The sequence below is a fragment of the Marmota monax genome, unplaced genomic scaffold (genome assembly GCF_021218885.2).
Source record: "Marmota monax isolate L192 unplaced genomic scaffold, Marmota_monax_Labrador192_F-V1.1 WCK01_AAM20220418_F8-fsc00138, whole genome shotgun sequence".
In the NCBI taxonomy this organism is placed as follows: Eukaryota; Metazoa; Chordata; class Mammalia; order Rodentia; family Sciuridae; genus Marmota; species Marmota monax.
Genome location: NW_026692763.1, coordinates 1926773 through 1945636, shown reverse-complemented (window position 1 = coordinate 1945636; position 18864 = coordinate 1926773). Strand labels below are relative to the sequence as shown.

The following is an 18864-nucleotide window of genomic DNA, read 5'->3' as shown; positions in this document are numbered from 1 at the left end:
AAAAAAATTAATTTTTTTGCTTTTGGTAGTACTGGGGATTGAACCCAGGAAGACTTTACCACTGAGCTACACCTCAAGACCTTTTTATTCTTTGAGACAGGGCCTTGCTAAATTACTAAGGCTGGTCTTGAACTTGTGATCCTCCTGCCTCAGACTCCCAAGTTACTGGCATTACAGGAGTACACCACCATGTCTGGCTCAAGAAATTTTCCAAAGATTGGACTTAAAGTAGAGAAAGATTAAGAAACAGTGAAAACAATAAATGTATGTAATCCCATAACTTATTAATTCTTCTTAGGGAATATACAATTATGGTTATCTTTTTAAAAAGCAGTCACTCCCTTCTATTGTGTAATCCTATAACTTGTTATTGCTTCTTACTTAGGAAATATACAATTATGGTTACTTTTTTAAAGCAACATTCCCTGCTATTTTCAAAATTATAATCATAAAATAATAAACACAATTTTGAAAAACAAAACTCATACTGCCACTCTAAAGAGAAAATCATTTTCATTTATTATTTTCTACTTATCTAATGCATATAATTTTATACAACTATTCATATTCAATTTTGCATTCTGCTTATTCCATTTTATGTTTTTAAATAGTTACCAACATTCTCTTAGTATGTTTTATGTTAAGTAAATATATTATTCCCGCTTGTATTTTAATATGATTTGGAAACTAAATCCTCCTACTGAAAATCCTTAAAAGTCACCTGAGTTTTTCCTTAAAAAATAATTTGGATGGGTTGGGGCTCTAGCTCAGTGGTAGAGCGTCTGCCTAGCACATGTGAGGCATTGTGGGTTCAATCCTCAGCATTACATAAAAATAAATAAAGATATTGTATCCTTCTACAACTAAAAAAATATATATATTAAAAAAAATTGGAGCCAGGTGTAGTGATACAGATCTATAATCCCATGCTGAGATAGTAGGCTTCCAAGTTCAAGGCCAGCCTGGGCAACTTAATGAAATCTTGTTTCAAAATAAAAATTAAAAAGGACTTGGGGGTGGTAGAACACTTGCCTACTGTGTGCAAGGTTCTAGATTCAACTCCTAGAACAAAACAAACAAAATAAATAATAACAATAATGATAATTTGGGAAATAAAGTATAAAAAAGTAACTGCTTATAGTTTACTGTCTACTATCCTTACATTTTGTTTTTGTTTGGGGACAGGGTCTCCTAGTTGCCTAGGCTGGCCTCAAATTCCCAGGTTCAAGAGAGCCTCTCATTTCAGCTTCCCAGGTAGACTGGAATTATAGACATGTACCACTGTACCTGGCTACCTATGAAAAAAATTTTGTTATTTCATGATGAATTTAACAGCTATACATAATAGATGATATCTGTACTGCTTTACTTAGCCATGCTTTCACTGTTGAAAGTGGATTGATTTAAAATTTTGCAATCTTAAAGAACTCTGAGATACTTTTGAGCATGTATAAATTTTTATATAGATTTCAAAATCTATTTTTGAAAGTATTTTTTTATTATTATTTTATTATTATTAAAAGTATTTGCTATTGCATACAGTGCAAAAAAATGACAGTGCATGCTGTCTTGGTTTACATTTCTTAAACAGTAAGATTAAATATTTGTAATGGTCAGCTGGGCGTGGTGACACACACCTAAAGTTCCAGCTTCTCAGGAGTCTAAGACAGGAGGATTCAAATTTGAGGCCAGCCCAGGCAACTTAGACTTTGCTTCAGAAATAAAGTGAAAAGGGCTGGGGATGTTCAGTGATAGAGCACTTGCCTAGCATATGCTAGGCCCTGTGTTCAATCACCAGTACAGAAAAAGAATAGACAGGGATTTTAGTGTTATTCTTCTAGTATTTAGTGCTTTACATCTTATGAAAATGCTGAAGTTGTAAAAGGACTATACTACAGCTTCTGAGTAAATTCATACATGATTTATGTATGTGTGTGCATAAATATACACACACAAATACACATAAAACTAAGTTCATAAATTTTAGCTGTCCTGTTTAACTTAATATTAATAGTCTCTCTTAAAAAGGTCAGTTTTCTCTGAGAGCAATAATTTTCAGGTTCTAACACATCATATCTTTACAGAGAACATGAATTATTTTGCATAACTGGATCTCAAAAAGTATACTGCTGCCTAGAAATAAACATTTCAATTGGCAAGATTAAAGGGAAAATTCATTATTTTGTCTGAAAAATAAACAAGCATTTATCATAAAATTAACATCAAAAACAAAGTTTCATGTTTAATCTTTCACCCAACATCTAACTATACTTGTCACTAATTTGTAAAATATCTTTTATCACAAGTACTTTTGAGAATAATCATATTCAAGGGCTCAGCAAATTATAGGCCATTGGACACATCAAACCCACTCATTTTTTTGTTATTAGGGGTTTTTTTCTTTTTTTTTATGGTAGTGGGGACTGAACCTAGGGGCCCTCTATCTCTGAGCTACATTCCTGGCCCTTTATTTTTTGAGGGTCTAAGTCACTGAAGTTGGCCTCAAACTTGTGATTCTCCAGCCTCTGTCTCTAGGCTGTGCCCAGCTCCACCTGTTTTTGTACATAATTTTTTTTAAAAAAATGTTTGTTTAGTCTTTTTAGTTGTAGGTGGACACAAGACCTTTATTTTATTTTTATGTGGTGCTGAGGATCGAACCCAGGGCCTCACGCATGCTAGGTGAGCACTCTCTATATCCCCAGCCCTGTAAATAAAATTTTATTAGAATATATTTATTACTCATTTTCAATGTTTACATGTACCTGCCTTTTGATTGTAATCCTGTACATGACTTATGATGTGAAATTTTAACTGGCAGCATTATGTGGACACTCAGAAAGTTTCAGAATTTAGAGCATTCTGAATTTCAGATTAGGGATGCTCAACCTACTTATCTGGCTCTATACAATAAAGACAATTAAACCACCTGAGTAAATAACTTTCCCGATTCTTGGAAGCCAGTCTAGATGTCCAGATCCCAGCTCACACTCTAGTATGGTGAAAAAATGCACGCATAGACTTTTAACACAAAATTTAAAATGCTAAGAGCTGTAAGAAAAATAAAGAGTGTCAAAGAAAGGAAAAATTTTTTTCAGCGGGGAAAATGAAAGCTTACAGGAAGTAACTTTTGAATCAGGTTTTGAAGGATGGCTATAATTTGGACATACAGAGTTGTAAAAACTTATGCTGTGAAAAAAAGCAATCTGACAAAAATTACCACCAGACAGTATACTTTGCACGGAGAAGCAAAAGAAATTGCTAATAAGTATTTTAGGGCTAAAGCATTAAATACAATTAAGTTCAGGAGCTGGGGAGTAAGAGTGATTAGAAGTATTTTAGGAAGATCAATCAGACAATAATATTTAAAATGAATGAGAAATAAGTAATAAAGAAACCATTTATAAAGGTGTTAAAATAATCCGAGAAGTAATAAAGATGATAATCATGGGATTGGAAAAGAAAAGACAGTATGGAGAAACTGGAATAAATACATTAGTATGATAGCAAAACCACTCAAACATTAATGATCACACAGAAGTATCAAAATATTCTTTCTTATTCAGCAGGGGAAAAAACTTTAATTTCCCTTGCCTTTGAACAAAGTGATAATTATTTTTAATTAGTTCTGATTATTTTAAAGGGAAATACTTAAATAATTAAAAGACTACCATTTTCCATTTCAAACTAACCCTGAATATAAACATTTAACAAAAAACAATTCATGTGCTAGGGCCCCCTCTGCTGGACCACTGGAGATAAAATGTGATCTTAAATTGGATCCTTGAGGCAGCTGGGGTTGTAGCTCAGCAGTAGAGCGCTTGGCTCACAAGTGTGGGACCTGGGTTGGATCCCCAGCACCACATAAAAATAAATAAGTGAAATAAAAGGTATTGTGTCCAACTACAACTAAGAAATAAATATTTTTTAAAAATTGGGTATCTTGGGGCTGGGGATGTGGCTCAAGCGGTAGCGCGCTCGCCTGGCATGCGTGCGGCCCGGGTTCGATCCTCAGCACCACATACAAACAAAGATGTTGTGTCCGCCGAAAACTGAACAATAAATATTAAAAAATTCTCTCTCTGTTTAAAAAAAAAAAAAATTGGGTATCTTGTTTCTGCTGAATTGATGAAAATACCAGTTTTGCTTCATAGCAGTTCCTTTCCAGGGATATCAAATATTTTCCTAAAGAAAAAACATTATTTTCCCAATTCCTAGGGAAACCATAAAGAACCTTTCTCTGTATTTTCCAAAGCACTCCTAACTTTATTATTGCTTAAACTGTTGGATTAGTCATGAAAAAATTATTTTAACATACATTCAAACCACAATAATAAAACATACTCAACTAAGCAATTTACTTCTCAGCATGAGAATAAGCTTTATTGATTAAATTGATTTTTTTAAAAATTGATTTTTAAAAAATTTAGTTATCAATGGACCTTAATTTTTAAAAATTTATTTATATGCAGTGCTGAGAATTGAACCCAGTGCCTCACACATACTAGCAAGCACTCTATCACTGAGCTACAACCTCAGCCCCCAAAATGATTTTTTATAGGTAAGTAAAACTATGTAAAACAAGTTTCATAGTCAGTTCATTAAGAACTAAGCTCCCATTTTATGATACTTCTAGTTTGTTAATCTCTATTCTATAAATTGTAGTTACCTATATTTTTAGTTTAGGAAGTCTTCCAAAATACAAGCACTCCTAGTTAAGAGTTAATGATAAAAATTTTTGTGGATACTAAAAAAAAAAAAAAACAACTAAGCTCCCTCGTTGGCTGGTTTCTGACTAGGCTCCACCAGTAGGAGTCGAAGATAGTGTAGTGGAGGGTAGGAGAATGCCAGGGTACTTTTTCCTTTCTCTCTACATAAAACTCAAATTCCCCCATGAGCCTGTTATTTCTAGATAAGTCTAGTTCCCATTTGGTTATGTTCATTCTTGGCCTCTAACACCCATCACCTTCTTGCATCCCTCCATTTATCACTACTTGCTTCTTACTATTGCTAATCCCTGGATTGCCTAGTCATCTTCTATTTGGCATCTCAACTCTTCTATCACCTGTGTAATGCATTCTCTGCATTAAAGTCCCTCTAGGGGAGGGAAGAAAAAAGCTACAACAAATGGCTTAGGTCCTTTTTTGGCTATCGTACCCCACTCACTGTTCAGCTACCATCACCTTCATTTCACAATGCAAAAGAAACAGTAATAACATGAGTAAACACTTTTTAGACCATGTAATCCTGTTCTTCTCAAACTGGGGTACACTGTAATTTGTATTACACAGTATACCAGGTTGAATTAATGTGAAACTACAGGATAAACATGTTCTATCTTTCTGTCATATCCTTGGTAAGTGATTTAAAAATGAGTCAAAGACCTAACTTAAGAGCTAACATTACAAAACTATAGAAGGAAACATAGTTATAAATCTCTGTGACTTTCAATCAGGCAATGGTTTCTTAGATATAATACTAAAGCACTAGCAACCAAAGAGGGGGGAATAAATTGGACTTACTCACAATTTAAATTTTGTCCTTCAAAGTGCATTATCAAGAAATGAAGACAATTCACAGAATGGAGCATATATACTTGCAAATCTTGTGTTTAATAAGGTACTCGTATCTAGAATATATAAAGAACTCTTATAATAAAATAACACTACCCAATTTAAAAATAGGTAAATGATACAAACAGACATTTCTCTTTAAAATTTTTTTTTTATTTTTAGCTGTAGACAATACCTTTATTTATCTTTTGGTGGGGGGTAGTAGTGGGGATTGAACTCACGGGCACTCAACCACTAAGCCACATCCCCAGCCCTATTTTGTGTTTTATTTAGAGACAGGGTCTCACTGAGTTGCTAAATGCACTGCCGTTGCGGAGGCTCCTTTGGATTTGCGATCCTCCTGTCTCCGACTCCCAAGCCACTGGAATTACAGGTGTGCAGTCACCGTACTCAGCTTATTTATCTATTTTTATATAGTGCCAAAGATCAAACCCAGTGCCTCACACATGCTAGGCAAGTGCTCTACCACTGAGTCACAACCCCAGCCCCAGACATTTCTAAAGAACCAAAAATTTCATCAGGAAAAAGGAAATTGAAACCATAATGAGATACCATTTTAGAGCCACTAGAAGTCTATAAAAAAAAAAAAAAAGGGTTGGGGAGGATGTGAAAATGCTGGAACCCTCAATGCTGCTTGATGGAAAATTGAATGGTGTAGCTACTTTGGAAAACAGTCTGGCAATTCTTTAAAAGATAAAATGGTTATCATATAAATTAACAATTCCACATACATACCTGATTACATGTTATAAAGGAAAACACATGTCCACCCAAAAACCTATATACAAACTGCTATACAAATATATATAGCAAATGTTATTTATTTATAATACCCAGCTACTGGAAACAATTAACATGTCCACCAACTGCTGAATGGATTAAAAAATTGTGGTATATACATACAGTGGAGCATTATTCAGTAATTAAAAAAAAAAAAAAGTTGCCTGCATGAGGCCCTGGCTTCCACGCTCACCACTGGGGGGCGGGGGAGAGTAAAGAAGAGGAAAAGAAAAGTTGTGATATAGGGTACAACTTTGAAAACATTATCCTAAGTGGAAGAAGCTGGCCACAAAAGGTGCATAATCCTATTTATATGAAATTTCCAGAATAGGCAAATCCATGGTCATAGAAAGTTGATTAGTAGTGGCCAGGGTTTGGGGATAGGGAGAATGAGGAGTGATCTCAATGGCTCCAAGTTTATTTCTGGGTGATGAAGTATGTTCCAAAATTAGATGGTGGTGGTTGTACAACTTTTAAACACCAGTAAATTGCAGAATTAAAAGGGTGAAGTATATGGTTTGTGGATTTTATCTCAATGATTTTTTTCAGGGGTTGGGGGCAGAAATTGAACTCAGGGGAACTTAACCACTGAGCCACATCCCCAGCCCTTTTAATGTTTTGCTTTTGAAACAAGGTCAAAGCTAAGTTGCTTAAGGCCTCACTAAATTGCTGAGGCTGGCTTTGAAGTCTTTTGATCCTCCAGACTCAGCCTCCCAAGACACTGGGATTACAGGTGTGCACAACCACGCCAGGCTTGATGATATTTTAAAGGGGGAAAAAGACCAGAAAAATCTTGTATAAAGATAAAAAATACAATAAAGGATAAAATGTCTTTCTTATTTTTTAAAAAATATTTTATTTTTTTTAGTTGTACACAATACCTTTATTTTGTTTGTTTTTATGTGGTGCTGAAGATCGAACCCAGGGCCTCGCACGTGCTAGGTGAATGCTCTACTGCTGAGCCACAACCCCAGCCCCAAAATGTGTTTCTTATTAAACTACAAATTGGCTAAACACAACACTATGCAGATGTGCCACAATTTATAGTGTGGTTATCCTGATAAATATCTTAAGTCAAAAATATATTTAATACACCTAACTTGAACATCATAGCTCAGTAACACATTATACTATAGATGGGTTGTTTACTCTCATGATAGTATAGTTGACTGACACCTTTGCCCACCATCACACAAGAAAGCACTGTACAGCTGGCCCAAGGAAAAGATCACAATTCAATGTATGATTTCTACTGAATATTTGTTGCTTCTGAATTTACGATTCATAAAGTCAAAAAATTCTAAGCCAGTGTATATTAACCTCCTCCAAAAAAAAGTTATAAAGGTGTCACAAAGAATAAAGCACACAGGCTACAACTACAAAACTAATCAATTCTTAACCTATATTAAATATTTATTGAAACAAAGTATCTAGAAACAAAAAATTCAAGTTGTAATTAATAACTTTCTAAATATGCTATTTGAAAATAATCTAGCTACCTACACAGATTCAACTAGAAATCTTGACTCATTTCTTATACTCAACTATTCTTAAAGTGTATGAGGAAATAAAAACACAAAAATAGAAGAAAAACTTACATAGCTATTAAAGGGAAAAAATCCATTTTCAGTAAAATGTGATTCTATGACTGCATGGATAATCTCACTGACATACTTAGGAAAAAAGAAACCAGACATAAAAAGAGTACACACTGAATGATTTCCTTTATATGAGATTCTCCAATAGGGAAAACTAGTGATAGAACTCATATAAGCAGTTTCCTGGGGCAAAATGTGGGAAGGTAAACTGACTGAAGAGGGGGCACGGAATTATGTACAAAAAAGAAGCTCTACATCTTGATTAGGGCAAAAACATTTATCAAAATCATTTACCTATATATTTATAATCTACAGATTTTTATTACGTCTAAGTTCAACCTCAATTTTAAAAAGTACGATTCAAATATAGCCAATTTCTTCAAAAGAAGAAAATATCAAATATTTATCTATGCTACTATATAGTTAGTAAAAACTGAAAGAGAAGCTATTTTTCTGCCAGAGCAAAAGGGGTACCAGATGAACTGATGCAAAGGTCTTTTGTTTTAAGAAATATAAAAAATACAGTATTAGGAAAAACAGACATGTAGCTGTTTCTGCTAAAAACTAGGTTTCTCAAAAAAATATTGTTACAGATGCTACAACAGAAAATTTTCATATGATATTATTATTGTAGTACATCAACAATAACTGTATTCACTACTGTAATTTTAACTGTGTAATTAGCTTTAGCAGACACTGAAGAAATAACCACAAAAGTAATACCAGAAAGAACTGTTACTCAGTCATGCTAGCTAGAGCATGGTTAACAAATTAAAAATGTCTTTGCTAATAAACTTTCCAGGAAATGGTAACATGTTAACAACTCATTCCTAGGCTGCTCGACCTGCCATTACTAGGGATTGAACCTGGGGTCACCACCTGCATGCTAAGCTAAGGAAGCATTCTACCTACCAATGAGCTACAGCCCCAGTATCACCTCCTTCTTCTTTTTTTTTTTTTAATTTTGAGACAAAGTCTAAGTTGCCCAGGCTACCTTCAAACTTACAAGCCTCCTGCCTCAGCTTCCCCAGTAGCTTGGATTATAAGTAGATGCCTCTGCACCCAGCTCCTAGGGATTTTAATAGCAATAAGTTTGTTACCTCAATTTTAGTTATCAGAAAAAAAAATTTGTATTAACTCTTAGAGCAAATGAAGTTCACAGCTTTAGGTTATAAAGAAAAAAAAAAAAAAACAAACCTATTAGGTTATAAAGAAAAATGAGTGGAGCTTTTCCCTTTAAACATTCCTTCTGATAATTCCGTAAATTATATTCTAAAATACTATTCACAAATAACAAACGCAAAAACATCTATATCACAAGTTAAGATTTTATAAAATTTCTATTTCCGATATAGGAGTAAAACATAGGTTCCCTTACCTCATCATCATCATCAGAATCATTCCCAAACACTGAAGGTTTTTGCAAAACAGGGCGCAACTGCTGTGTTTTCTTTGGCAAAATAAGCCCATACCTGCATTTTTTTTTTTTTTGAAATAGAAATTACACCATTATCTTTAAATGTCAAAAAATAATACATCCACTACCTCTTCCAGATGAAGTTATCAGGTCAAAATATGTCAAATAGTCTACAAAAACAAACACACTTTTTGATTTTCAGTAACCTCAAAATTCTAATATGCATTACGATTTTACAATTTCTATTCCGATTATCTGTAGACCAGGGCCAAAGTCAAATATCATTTTTGTCAAGGAAGGGAAATAAATGAAAAGTTCAGAAATGCTTCAGATGGTGAAGTGAAAGTAACATAAAAAAAAAACAAAACCTATACACACACACACACACACACATATTAGTGGAAAGCACAGTTCATGTCTGCTAAAAATAAAAAAAAAAGCTAAATTAGCCTCGTGATCTAACAGGAGTCAAGAAAACAACCAGACTTTTTTTCTCCTGCGTACTTCAACAGCTTTTAAGAAGCTATTAAATAATGTAACGCACGAAAAAATTTAGAAATTATTTAACTGAGAAATCCAAATAGCGACGAGCCAAGTTCCCATTACACTTTATTAAGCTCAGTTGCTTTGTCTTGGAGCATCTAAGAGAACCATCCCATCAGATTCAACTCATTTAGTTTCTCACGTGTTGGCCTCTAAGATGCGGAGATCACGGAAACCGCATCGAAAGTTAAGGATTACACATCAAAGGTAAAAACTTTTAAGTACGTACAATATTTCTCTTTTGCGGCAATGTATACACCAATTCCCTAAATGCCTACCCTTTTCTGTGGCTTCTCAGCACAACATTCCTAAAACAAGAAGGGAGGGCGGGAATCAGGACTTGAGCTTCTGCCAAGGAGAACAAGGCCCTCTAAGGAAACCAGGAATTGTCTCTTCTTAGTGCTCCTGAGAGAGCATCCAACCGGGGAGAAACTCAAGCGCGGGGTAGGAAGCAAGACTGAGGGGCCTCAGACCGAGCTTTTGGAAAATAGAAAAGTCTCGCTCTCTGCCCCTCAGCCTAACTTCCTTTATTTCCTCACAAGTTTCTCCCTCAAACTTCGGGCTTCCATCCTGCAAAATGTATGGGGGTGGGGAATCTAGGTTGCAGAGGATTTCTCGCTTTTCCCCGTCTCTATCCCTGACGACACGGCCCCTTCACTTCCAGCGCACTTTGACTCCTCAGCCAAAGACAAAGTCGCCGTAGTTTTTCATTCCCCAGCCTGACCCTAACTCCCGGATCACTCACTGCCTGCCCGGAATCGCCATCTTGCTCCTGTCTCCGCTGAACGTGGCCGGCGACGACGTGACGCTGACGCCGACGCCGTCACGTAAACTCTCGCGCGGTTTTGGGCCGCCCGGAAACGGCTTTGCGGTTGAGTCTATTGAGTCACTTTCGCATTCCTGGGAACTGGACTCAAAGCTGCCTGTTTCTTTTTGGGGCCGACGGCTGCCTCGAAATCAGTGGGAAGAAAGGAAGGACAAAATTCTAGCCCAGTGATTCTCAGCGTGATCATGGAACCAGCAGTATCAGCATCACCAAAGATATTGTTAGAATTACAATTCTCGGTTCCCATCCCAAACAGTGAATCAGAAACTCTGGGGTGGAGCTAAGCATCCAGATTTTCATGAGAGCGCTGGGTAATTCTAAAACTCGAATTTGAAATCCGCTACTCTAGCCCGTGTGTGTGTGTGTGTTTGTGTGTGTTTTGGTTGGTTTTTTTTTTCCCCCTTTCTGAGTGTTAAGATTTAAATGTAACTGGCTCAGGTTAATTAGGCAGAAAATTAAAATATGTATGCTGATAACAGTATTGTTTGTGGTGCCCCTATAGGCATCAAGATCATATGATACTTTTTGTTTTGTTTGTCAAGGAAGAGAAATAAATGAAAAGTTTAGAAATGCTTCAGATGGTGAAATTAAAGTAACATAAAAAAAAAAAACTATACCCACACATATATTAGTGGAAAGCTCAGTTCATGTCTGCTAAAAAAAAAAAAAAAAGGCTAAATTAGCTTCGTGATCTAATAGGAGTCAAGAAAACAACCTTCACAGTCCATCTGTATCCACGCACTTCTGGCTTGTTCCAAACTAGTTTAGGAGGAGCCGAAGAGATAGATCTCAATTACAGAAAGATTGATTTTGAAATCTCCAATCATGGATTTGTATGCTTCCTCTTTTAATTCTGTCAGAAGTTAGGTTAATATTGTGATGTCCTCTTGTGTTAAATTTTACTAAGTGACCCTCAGAGCTAGATTGTAACTCAGTGGCAGAGTGCTTTCTTAGCATGCCTGAGGTCCTGGATTCCATCCCTGTCATTGGGGGAAAAAGTAAGTTTTTATTTATTCCTCTCTTAAGTCTGCTTTGATATATAACTAGCTTTTCTTTCTTTCCTTTTTATTTTCTTTTGACTGGTGATTGAACCCAAGGGTGCTTTACCACTGAGCTACATTCCCACCCCTTTCTATATATATAATTTTTTTTAATTTTTTAGTTGTAGTTGGACGCAATACCTTGATTTTATTTATTTTTTATATGGTGCTGAGGGTCGAATCCAGGGCCTTGCACGACCTAGGTGAGCGTTATACCACTGAGCCACAAACCCCAGCCCTCCTCTTTCTATATTTTGAGATGGGGTCTCACCACGTTTTTGGTTTTGTTTAATTTTTTTTTCCACCACGTTTTTGAGGACCTTGCTAAATTGCTGAGACTGGCCTCAAACTCTTGATTCTCCTACCTCAGCCTCCTTAGTCACTGGGATTATAGGAGTGTGGCACTGCACTTGGCTTGCTAGCTTTCTTTTTAAATTATTTTTATTTATTTATATTTTGCTGTGCTGGGGATCAAATCCAGGGCCTCATGCATTCTAGGCAAGCACTCTACCGTTGAGCCATATCCCTATGCCCACTAACTTTCTTTTGATTAAAGTTAGAATGCCATATTGTTTTCCATCCTTTTACTTTTAACCTATTTTAATCTATTTATATGGTACTTATATTAAAATTGTATTTTAATCTGTTTATATGGTATTTATATTAAAATTGGATCTCTTGTTCTTATCATATAGTTGAGCCTTCCCTTTTTTAATCCATTCTGATAGTTTCTTCCTTTTAAAAGGTGTTTCCAGGCACAGTGGTGGACACTGTAATCTCAGTGACTAGGGAGACTGAGGCAGGAGAATCACAAATTTGAGGGCAGCCTCTGCAATTTAACTAGACCTGTCTCAAAATAATACAGAGGGGTTAGAGATCTGGACAGTGTAAAGAGCTTCTGGGTTCAACCTCCATTACCCCAGCCCCCCAAAAGAGGTGTTTAAAACATTTTCATTGAAGTGATTATTAGTATGGTTGCTATTATTTGTATTTTATTTTTCCCATCTTTCTTCTTTTCTATCCTCCTCTCTCCTCTATTTTGGCCTTCTTTTTGGCTTAATAGAGAAATTTTTATGATTCAGTTTATGATCCAATTTCGTTTGTTGGTTTATTAGACATAATTCTTTGCTTGTCATTTTTATAAAGTGTTGTTTAAGGGCTTCTGAGAGACATCTCAAATTTGTCACAGTCTACCTTCAAGTAAGAACATGCTACTTTAGAGGATGTAGCTCAATGGTAGAGCACTTGCCTAGCATGTTGGGGAGCCTCTGAGTTCCATACCCAGCACCCAAAAAAAAAAAAAAAGTAAAGAAAAATCACTTTATGTACAGCGTAAGAAGCTTACAAAAATATATACTTGTAGTGGACCCAGTTGAGCATGTGACTCAGGAGGCTGAGGCAGGAGGATCGAAAGTTTGAGGCCAGCCTCAGCAACTTAGCAAGACTCTGTCTCAAAAAATAAAAAGGGTTGGGGATGTAGCTCAGTGGTAAAGCCCCTCTGGGTTCAATCCCCAGTATCCCCCCCAAAATTTTTATTTATTTATTTATTTATGGCTCCTTTGTGCTATTGTTCCACATTTTCTTCTGTTATGAATTGCAAAATAAATTATTATTATTTTTTAAAAATAGTCAATTATTTAATTAATTTTAGTACTGGGAATTGAACCCAGTACTACTGAGTTTTATCTCCAGGCCTTTTTATTTTTTTATTTTGGAACAATGTCTTGCTAAGTTGCTGAGGCTGGCCTTGAACTTAGATTCAGTCTTCCCACCTCAGCCTCCCAAGTCCCTGGGATTTTAAGTGTGAACCACCATACTGTTTAAATCTTTTTTAAAAGCAACTTTACTGAGATATAATTCACATACAGTTTACCCATTTAAAGTGTACAAATCAATGGCACATATTCAAGGACTTGTACTGACATCACCACAATCAATTTTAGAATACTTTCAATACCCCCCAAAAGCAAACATGTGCCTGCTGGTCACTTATATTTTCTCCCAAACCCTTCAACCCTAAGCAACCACTAATCTGCTTTATTTCCATAGACTTGAAGTTCTATCAGTTTTTGTATTTTGAAGTTCCATTACTAGATGTATAAATGCTTAAGATTGTCATGTCTTCTTAATTAATTGACTCTTTTCATTATGAAATAATCTTTTTATCATATTAATATTCTTTGCTCTGAAATCTACTTGTGTGATATTATTTTAGCTGCTCCAATTTTCTTTTGATCTTAACTTCAGGAAAAGTGAAAAGATGTATAGGAGTGAAAAATTATTGCAATTTACTACATGGCTAAACCCTAAATAGCTTATATAATCATGTTAATGTAAATACTGAATATTGATCTATTTTAACTTAAATGACAGTGTAATAATGGAAAAACGAAGGGAAGTTATGTGTGTGCATGTGTGTGCACGTATGCTAATAGGAAAACACTAAGAAAGGAGCTAAATCTTTATATTGCATACTGGGAGGCTAATAAATATTTCCTAATTTGGTGGGAAAACAATAGCCACACAGCATGTTATTTAGCAATATGGAGGTCAATGTCAAAACTACAGCCCAAATAGGGGTTGGCACACTTTCTGCATGTAGTCAGATAATAAATATCTAGGGCTTTATGGGTCATATGGTCCTGTAAACTGCTCAACTCTGCCCTTAAAGTAGGAAAGTAGCTATAGACAATATGGGCAAGGCTATTCCAATAGAACTTCATTTGCCATAACAGGCAGCTGGCCAGATTTGGCTATTTACTAACACCTGAGCTAAAAGAATCGAAAGTAGTTGAACTTAGAAGAAAAGAAAATAGGGATGAGGTGGGACTAGGAAATGCTCTGGTCTCAACAGATCTTTGCATAATAGGATGCCTCTTTAAACTGTGAACATGTGTTACTTTGCTTAAAATAAAAAGAATCAATAAAGAGTTAAAAAAAAAAAAAAAAGCCCCTGACAGGACTGTCTGCCTCTTACTTGAAAAGAATGGAGAACTGATTATACAAAATTACTCAGTAGGGAGCCCAATATCCTGGATAATGTGAATTTTTGAATTGCTGTATTGAGTGTATTCTCCCATTGCCTTAGGGATACTGTAATGAACAGCCACTCAGGAACCTCAGCAATTTAGTGAGGCCCTGTTTCAAAATGACTAAAGGGCTGAGGATATAGTTCTGTGGTGGAGCACTCCCTGGATTTAATTCCTAGTACTGAAAAAAAGAGTTGTTGTTCTTCCTTGGCCATGGAAAGCCATGAGTATAAAAGAAAGTGATCTGGAGAGCTCAGACTACACAGTGTCATTTTACTGATATTCTCTGGGGGAAGAGCCAGTACAAAATCCAATTAACCTGCAGCCATGGGGGGTGGGGGTTTGTTCCCCAAAATTATAAAAACAAGAAAACTCAAGACAAGGAAACCCAATAAGACCAGTGATTTCAGTGGTAGGGCAAACTGGCCAATACCAAGAGAGTTAGTGAGCAATGGATCTCAAAAGTGATGATCTACTTATGCCCTGGGTGTCATCTGATGGGAATGTTCAGTGGAACAGGTGACTCACTGAAATGCATTGTAAATACTGGAGCAAACCGTGCTGCAGAGATATAAGCCACCAGATGGCCTTCTGTGTTATTACCCCGGAGCAGCATGGCAGTGGAGATGACCACCTCTGCCACAATGGGAGACAGAGCCAGGGACGGCTGCTGGCATTCCAGGAGCTACCTGCCTTTTTCTTTGTGACTAGACTTAGGCCACATGGCTACTTTTACTTGCAGGGGAAGCTAATTATTATCACTGTGGAAATACTGCAAGGTTCTGTCTTTTGTTTCCAGATATATGTACTTGTGTCTAGGTCAATAATCATAGAAAGAGAGGACTACATAGCGTTTCCCAGCTTGCCAGGCCCTTGGCTCTTGATCTGCCCTTTGCCATGAACATTTCATAACATGTGTTAAGATGTTTTACACAAATGATAAGATTTATTAATGTGGACATTTAAGGGGTAAGAAATTGAAGAAATAAACAAGGGTATTTTTTCCATTATACATCAGTATAAGTCCTGTCCATCAGAAAAACATTAATGATGGACAGTTTCACAGAAATTTTTATCCATATTTCTTTGTGAGCCCTGTGCTTCTAATCCCAACAAGCAACTTGGGAAAGTGTTTTAAAGGTTGAAGAAATGTGAGATTGTTTGCTTGCTTGTTTTTTAAAGATATAATGGGTGATTGCAAAAGTTAGATTTATTTATTGTGTAAACTTGGGTCCAAGATGAAATTTTTAATCAGCTTATGAACAATCATTGGTAAGTTGGATAATATAGAAAATACTTTTTTCCACACAATAATTGCTGATGCCTGTCCATCCATTAACCATTTATGTATTATTAATAAAATTACAAGAATAAAATCATAAAAATCCCATTAACCTAGTCAAAATTTTGAAATATATGTAAATATAAGAAACTGATAAAGCTATGACCAGTGTAATAAATGGATTTAGATATAATCTACATTGAAATTTTTGTCAAGTATAACTAACATTCTTCTCAATTAAAAAAAAATCAGCTCTCTGGGTTGGGATTGTAGCTCAGTGGAAAAGCACTTGCCTAGCATGTGTGAAGCATTGGGTTCAAGTCTCATCACCACATATAAAAATAAATAAAAGGTCCATCAACAACTAAAAAAAAAAAATCAGCTCTTAGTGTTGAAGAATAGTACTTTACTTGAATGATAGTTAAATAAATTCAACCAGTCTGGCTGGTTGGTTACTTAATTTTTAAAAAATACTTATTTTTTATTTGTAGTTGGATGCAATACCTTTATTTTTATGTGGTGCTAAGGATCAAACCCAGAGCCTCCCACATGCTAGGCGAGCACTCTACCACTGAGCCATAAGCCTACCTTGGTTGCTTAATTTTTAAAGTATTTTCTAAAAGACTGATAGTATAATTGTCAGCCTAATAAGAAATTTGGAAAATGTTAATAAAATGTCTGGGGTGCTAGCAAAGACGATGTACTAAAAATCCTTTTTTTTTTTTTTTTTTGAGCAGGCATTGAACCCAGGGGCACTTAAACACTGAGCCACATCCCCAGCTCATTTTACTTTTTTAAATTTTTGAGACAGGAACTGGCTAAGTTGCTGAGGCTAGCCTCAGTTTCCTGAGTTGCTGGGATTTGGGGCATACACCAATGTCCTGGCTCTTTTTAGCTTCTTAACCCACTTCTAAGAATACTAGCTGTTGAGAACTCATTCTTTGTTTTCTCATTTATAAGTTGGAGATAATATCATGATACCTACTTTACAGATTGAGAGGATCAAGTGAGCTAATATGTGAAAATACTTCAAACAGGTTCATGCACCAAAATTTTTATGATATTTGTTACCATTAAGCCAGAGGTCATTTAGTTAATTACCATGATAATGGTTAAAAACAGTATTCTGCAAAATCTTCCCTTCCTCACTGCCTAAAATGCCATTTGTATTCACAGTGAACTCTTAATAAGCTTGTTCTGAAACCATTTGGATGTGTGCTATCAGTTTAATATCTTCAAGAACACTGTTCCTAGAAATGTTGCAAATCTCCTAAAATGCCCTCCTCCAAATATGAAATAGGCTGACAGGTTAAAACAGGGCATGAGATCATCCAAGAGATGAGAACTGGTAATAACACTGCCATCTTATCAGAAAAGGTTAAAAAGAGACCTCCAATCTCCAATTTTAAGATGTTTAGAACATATTACATTTTGTCAACCTAATAAAGAAAATAAAATTTAATTTCCAAAAATTTTATTAAAAATGGAATCTTTCATCAGATATCTTATTGCAAAGATGAAATCTCACAGCATAGCAGTAAAGTTTGCTTTAATAACAAGCTTTAAGCAAAAACAAATTATTTTTGTAGTTCTCAAACTTGAGAGGTTTATGTCATTTAAAAAGAAATGCTATTTTCTTTTTTGCCATGAATCATGGACAAACATTTTTCCACAAGAATTTTTGCTCATTAAAAAAGAAAAGGGGAGGGGGAAGAGGTAGCATTCAATTAAGTCTTTGAAAAATTAGAAAAACAATTTCAAGTCCAGTTCTTAAAATCTTTATTTGGTTCCCTTTTGATGTAAAAACTGCCATTTTTTCCTAAGTTGTCCCTTAAAACATATTAAAAGTAACCACCCAATCATCTGTAGTAGTTTCATGGTATACACAAAGTTCAAATGAAAAGGGAACTTTCAAATATATTCTATGATGTACTAAAATACTTTTGATTATGGCTACATTAACTGGATATTTTTTAGATAAAATTTCTCCTTAGGTAGTACTTCTGGATTTAGAAAATGCTGAGGTAAATGTCTAGGAGCAGAATATGTCTATGTGGCACTTCTTTCCCAGTTGAAAATATTTTATAGTTACACTGAACATGAATGACCAATATATTCTAAATCCAGTACCATTTCCATTAACATTATTTCTTTGGCAAAGGTTCCCCAGGCATTTTTGCATACCTACAGCTGTTAGACTTGGAGGGCAATGGAGGTATAATAGCATTATTAACTTTTTTGCTTAGTTGCATAAGAGCTAAAGAGACGTGTATCCAGTGATACAGAAGTTCAATGACGGTATTACCAAATTTCCATACTTCAATTCGGGAATGACCTGCATCAAGGAAAAAAAAAAAACCCAAGTTAGTGTGACTAGGTTTGTAATTTTATAATTAAAATGATTAAATTCCAATACTATGATTAAAGTTCATTAGATACATTTGGAGTCAAAATCATAGCAAAATCTTACTTAAATATGTAATTACAAGAATATGGATAGATACATTTTGATATATACAGACAAAGGAATACTTCACAGCAACAGTTAACAATTAAAGAAACATTAATAGACAGCTCAATCTCAAAAACATATTGAGCCCAAAAAGTCATAGAATATTATGTAATTTGTATTTAATTTAAGAAGTTTAAAAATCTGTAAAACAGTATTGTTTATAAGTTCACAAGGATGTAGAAAAAAAGAAATCATGCATGAAACTGATAAATACCAAATTCATAATAGTGTAATGAGAAAAGAACAAGATCAGGGAGAGATAGAGAG

The 18864-nt window shown here is 35.2% G+C and overlaps 2 protein-coding genes across 4 annotated transcripts in view; both read right to left on the bottom strand.

Annotated features, from left to right (window-relative positions):
- The window catches only part of Nsrp1 (nuclear speckle splicing regulatory protein 1), a 46235-nt gene extending 35538 nt beyond the window's left edge, over positions 1-10697 (bottom strand). The window contains exons 1-2 of one of the 3 annotated variants that reach the window (XM_046447013.2): positions 10654-10697; positions 9327-9420 (exon numbers count right to left, since the gene is read on the bottom strand). In XM_046447013.2, the coding sequence (XP_046302969.1) occupies positions 9327-9420; positions 10654-10673 (114 nt within the window). In that variant the 5' untranslated portion in view covers positions 10674-10697. Of the gene's footprint in view, positions 1-5523; positions 6146-9326; positions 9421-10186; positions 10367-10653 lie in introns of those variants that run through there. The other 2 variants (XM_046447014.2, XM_058580067.1) reach the window with 2 other exon arrangements.
- Positions 10698-18229: 7532 nt separating this feature from the next.
- Positions 18230-18864, bottom strand: part of Efcab5 (EF-hand calcium binding domain 5) — a 120030-nt gene continuing 119395 nt past the window's right edge. The window contains exon 24 of the mRNA XM_046446789.1: positions 18230-18420. Coding sequence (XP_046302745.1) covers positions 18230-18420 — 191 coding nt within the window. The remainder of the gene's footprint in view (positions 18421-18864) is intronic.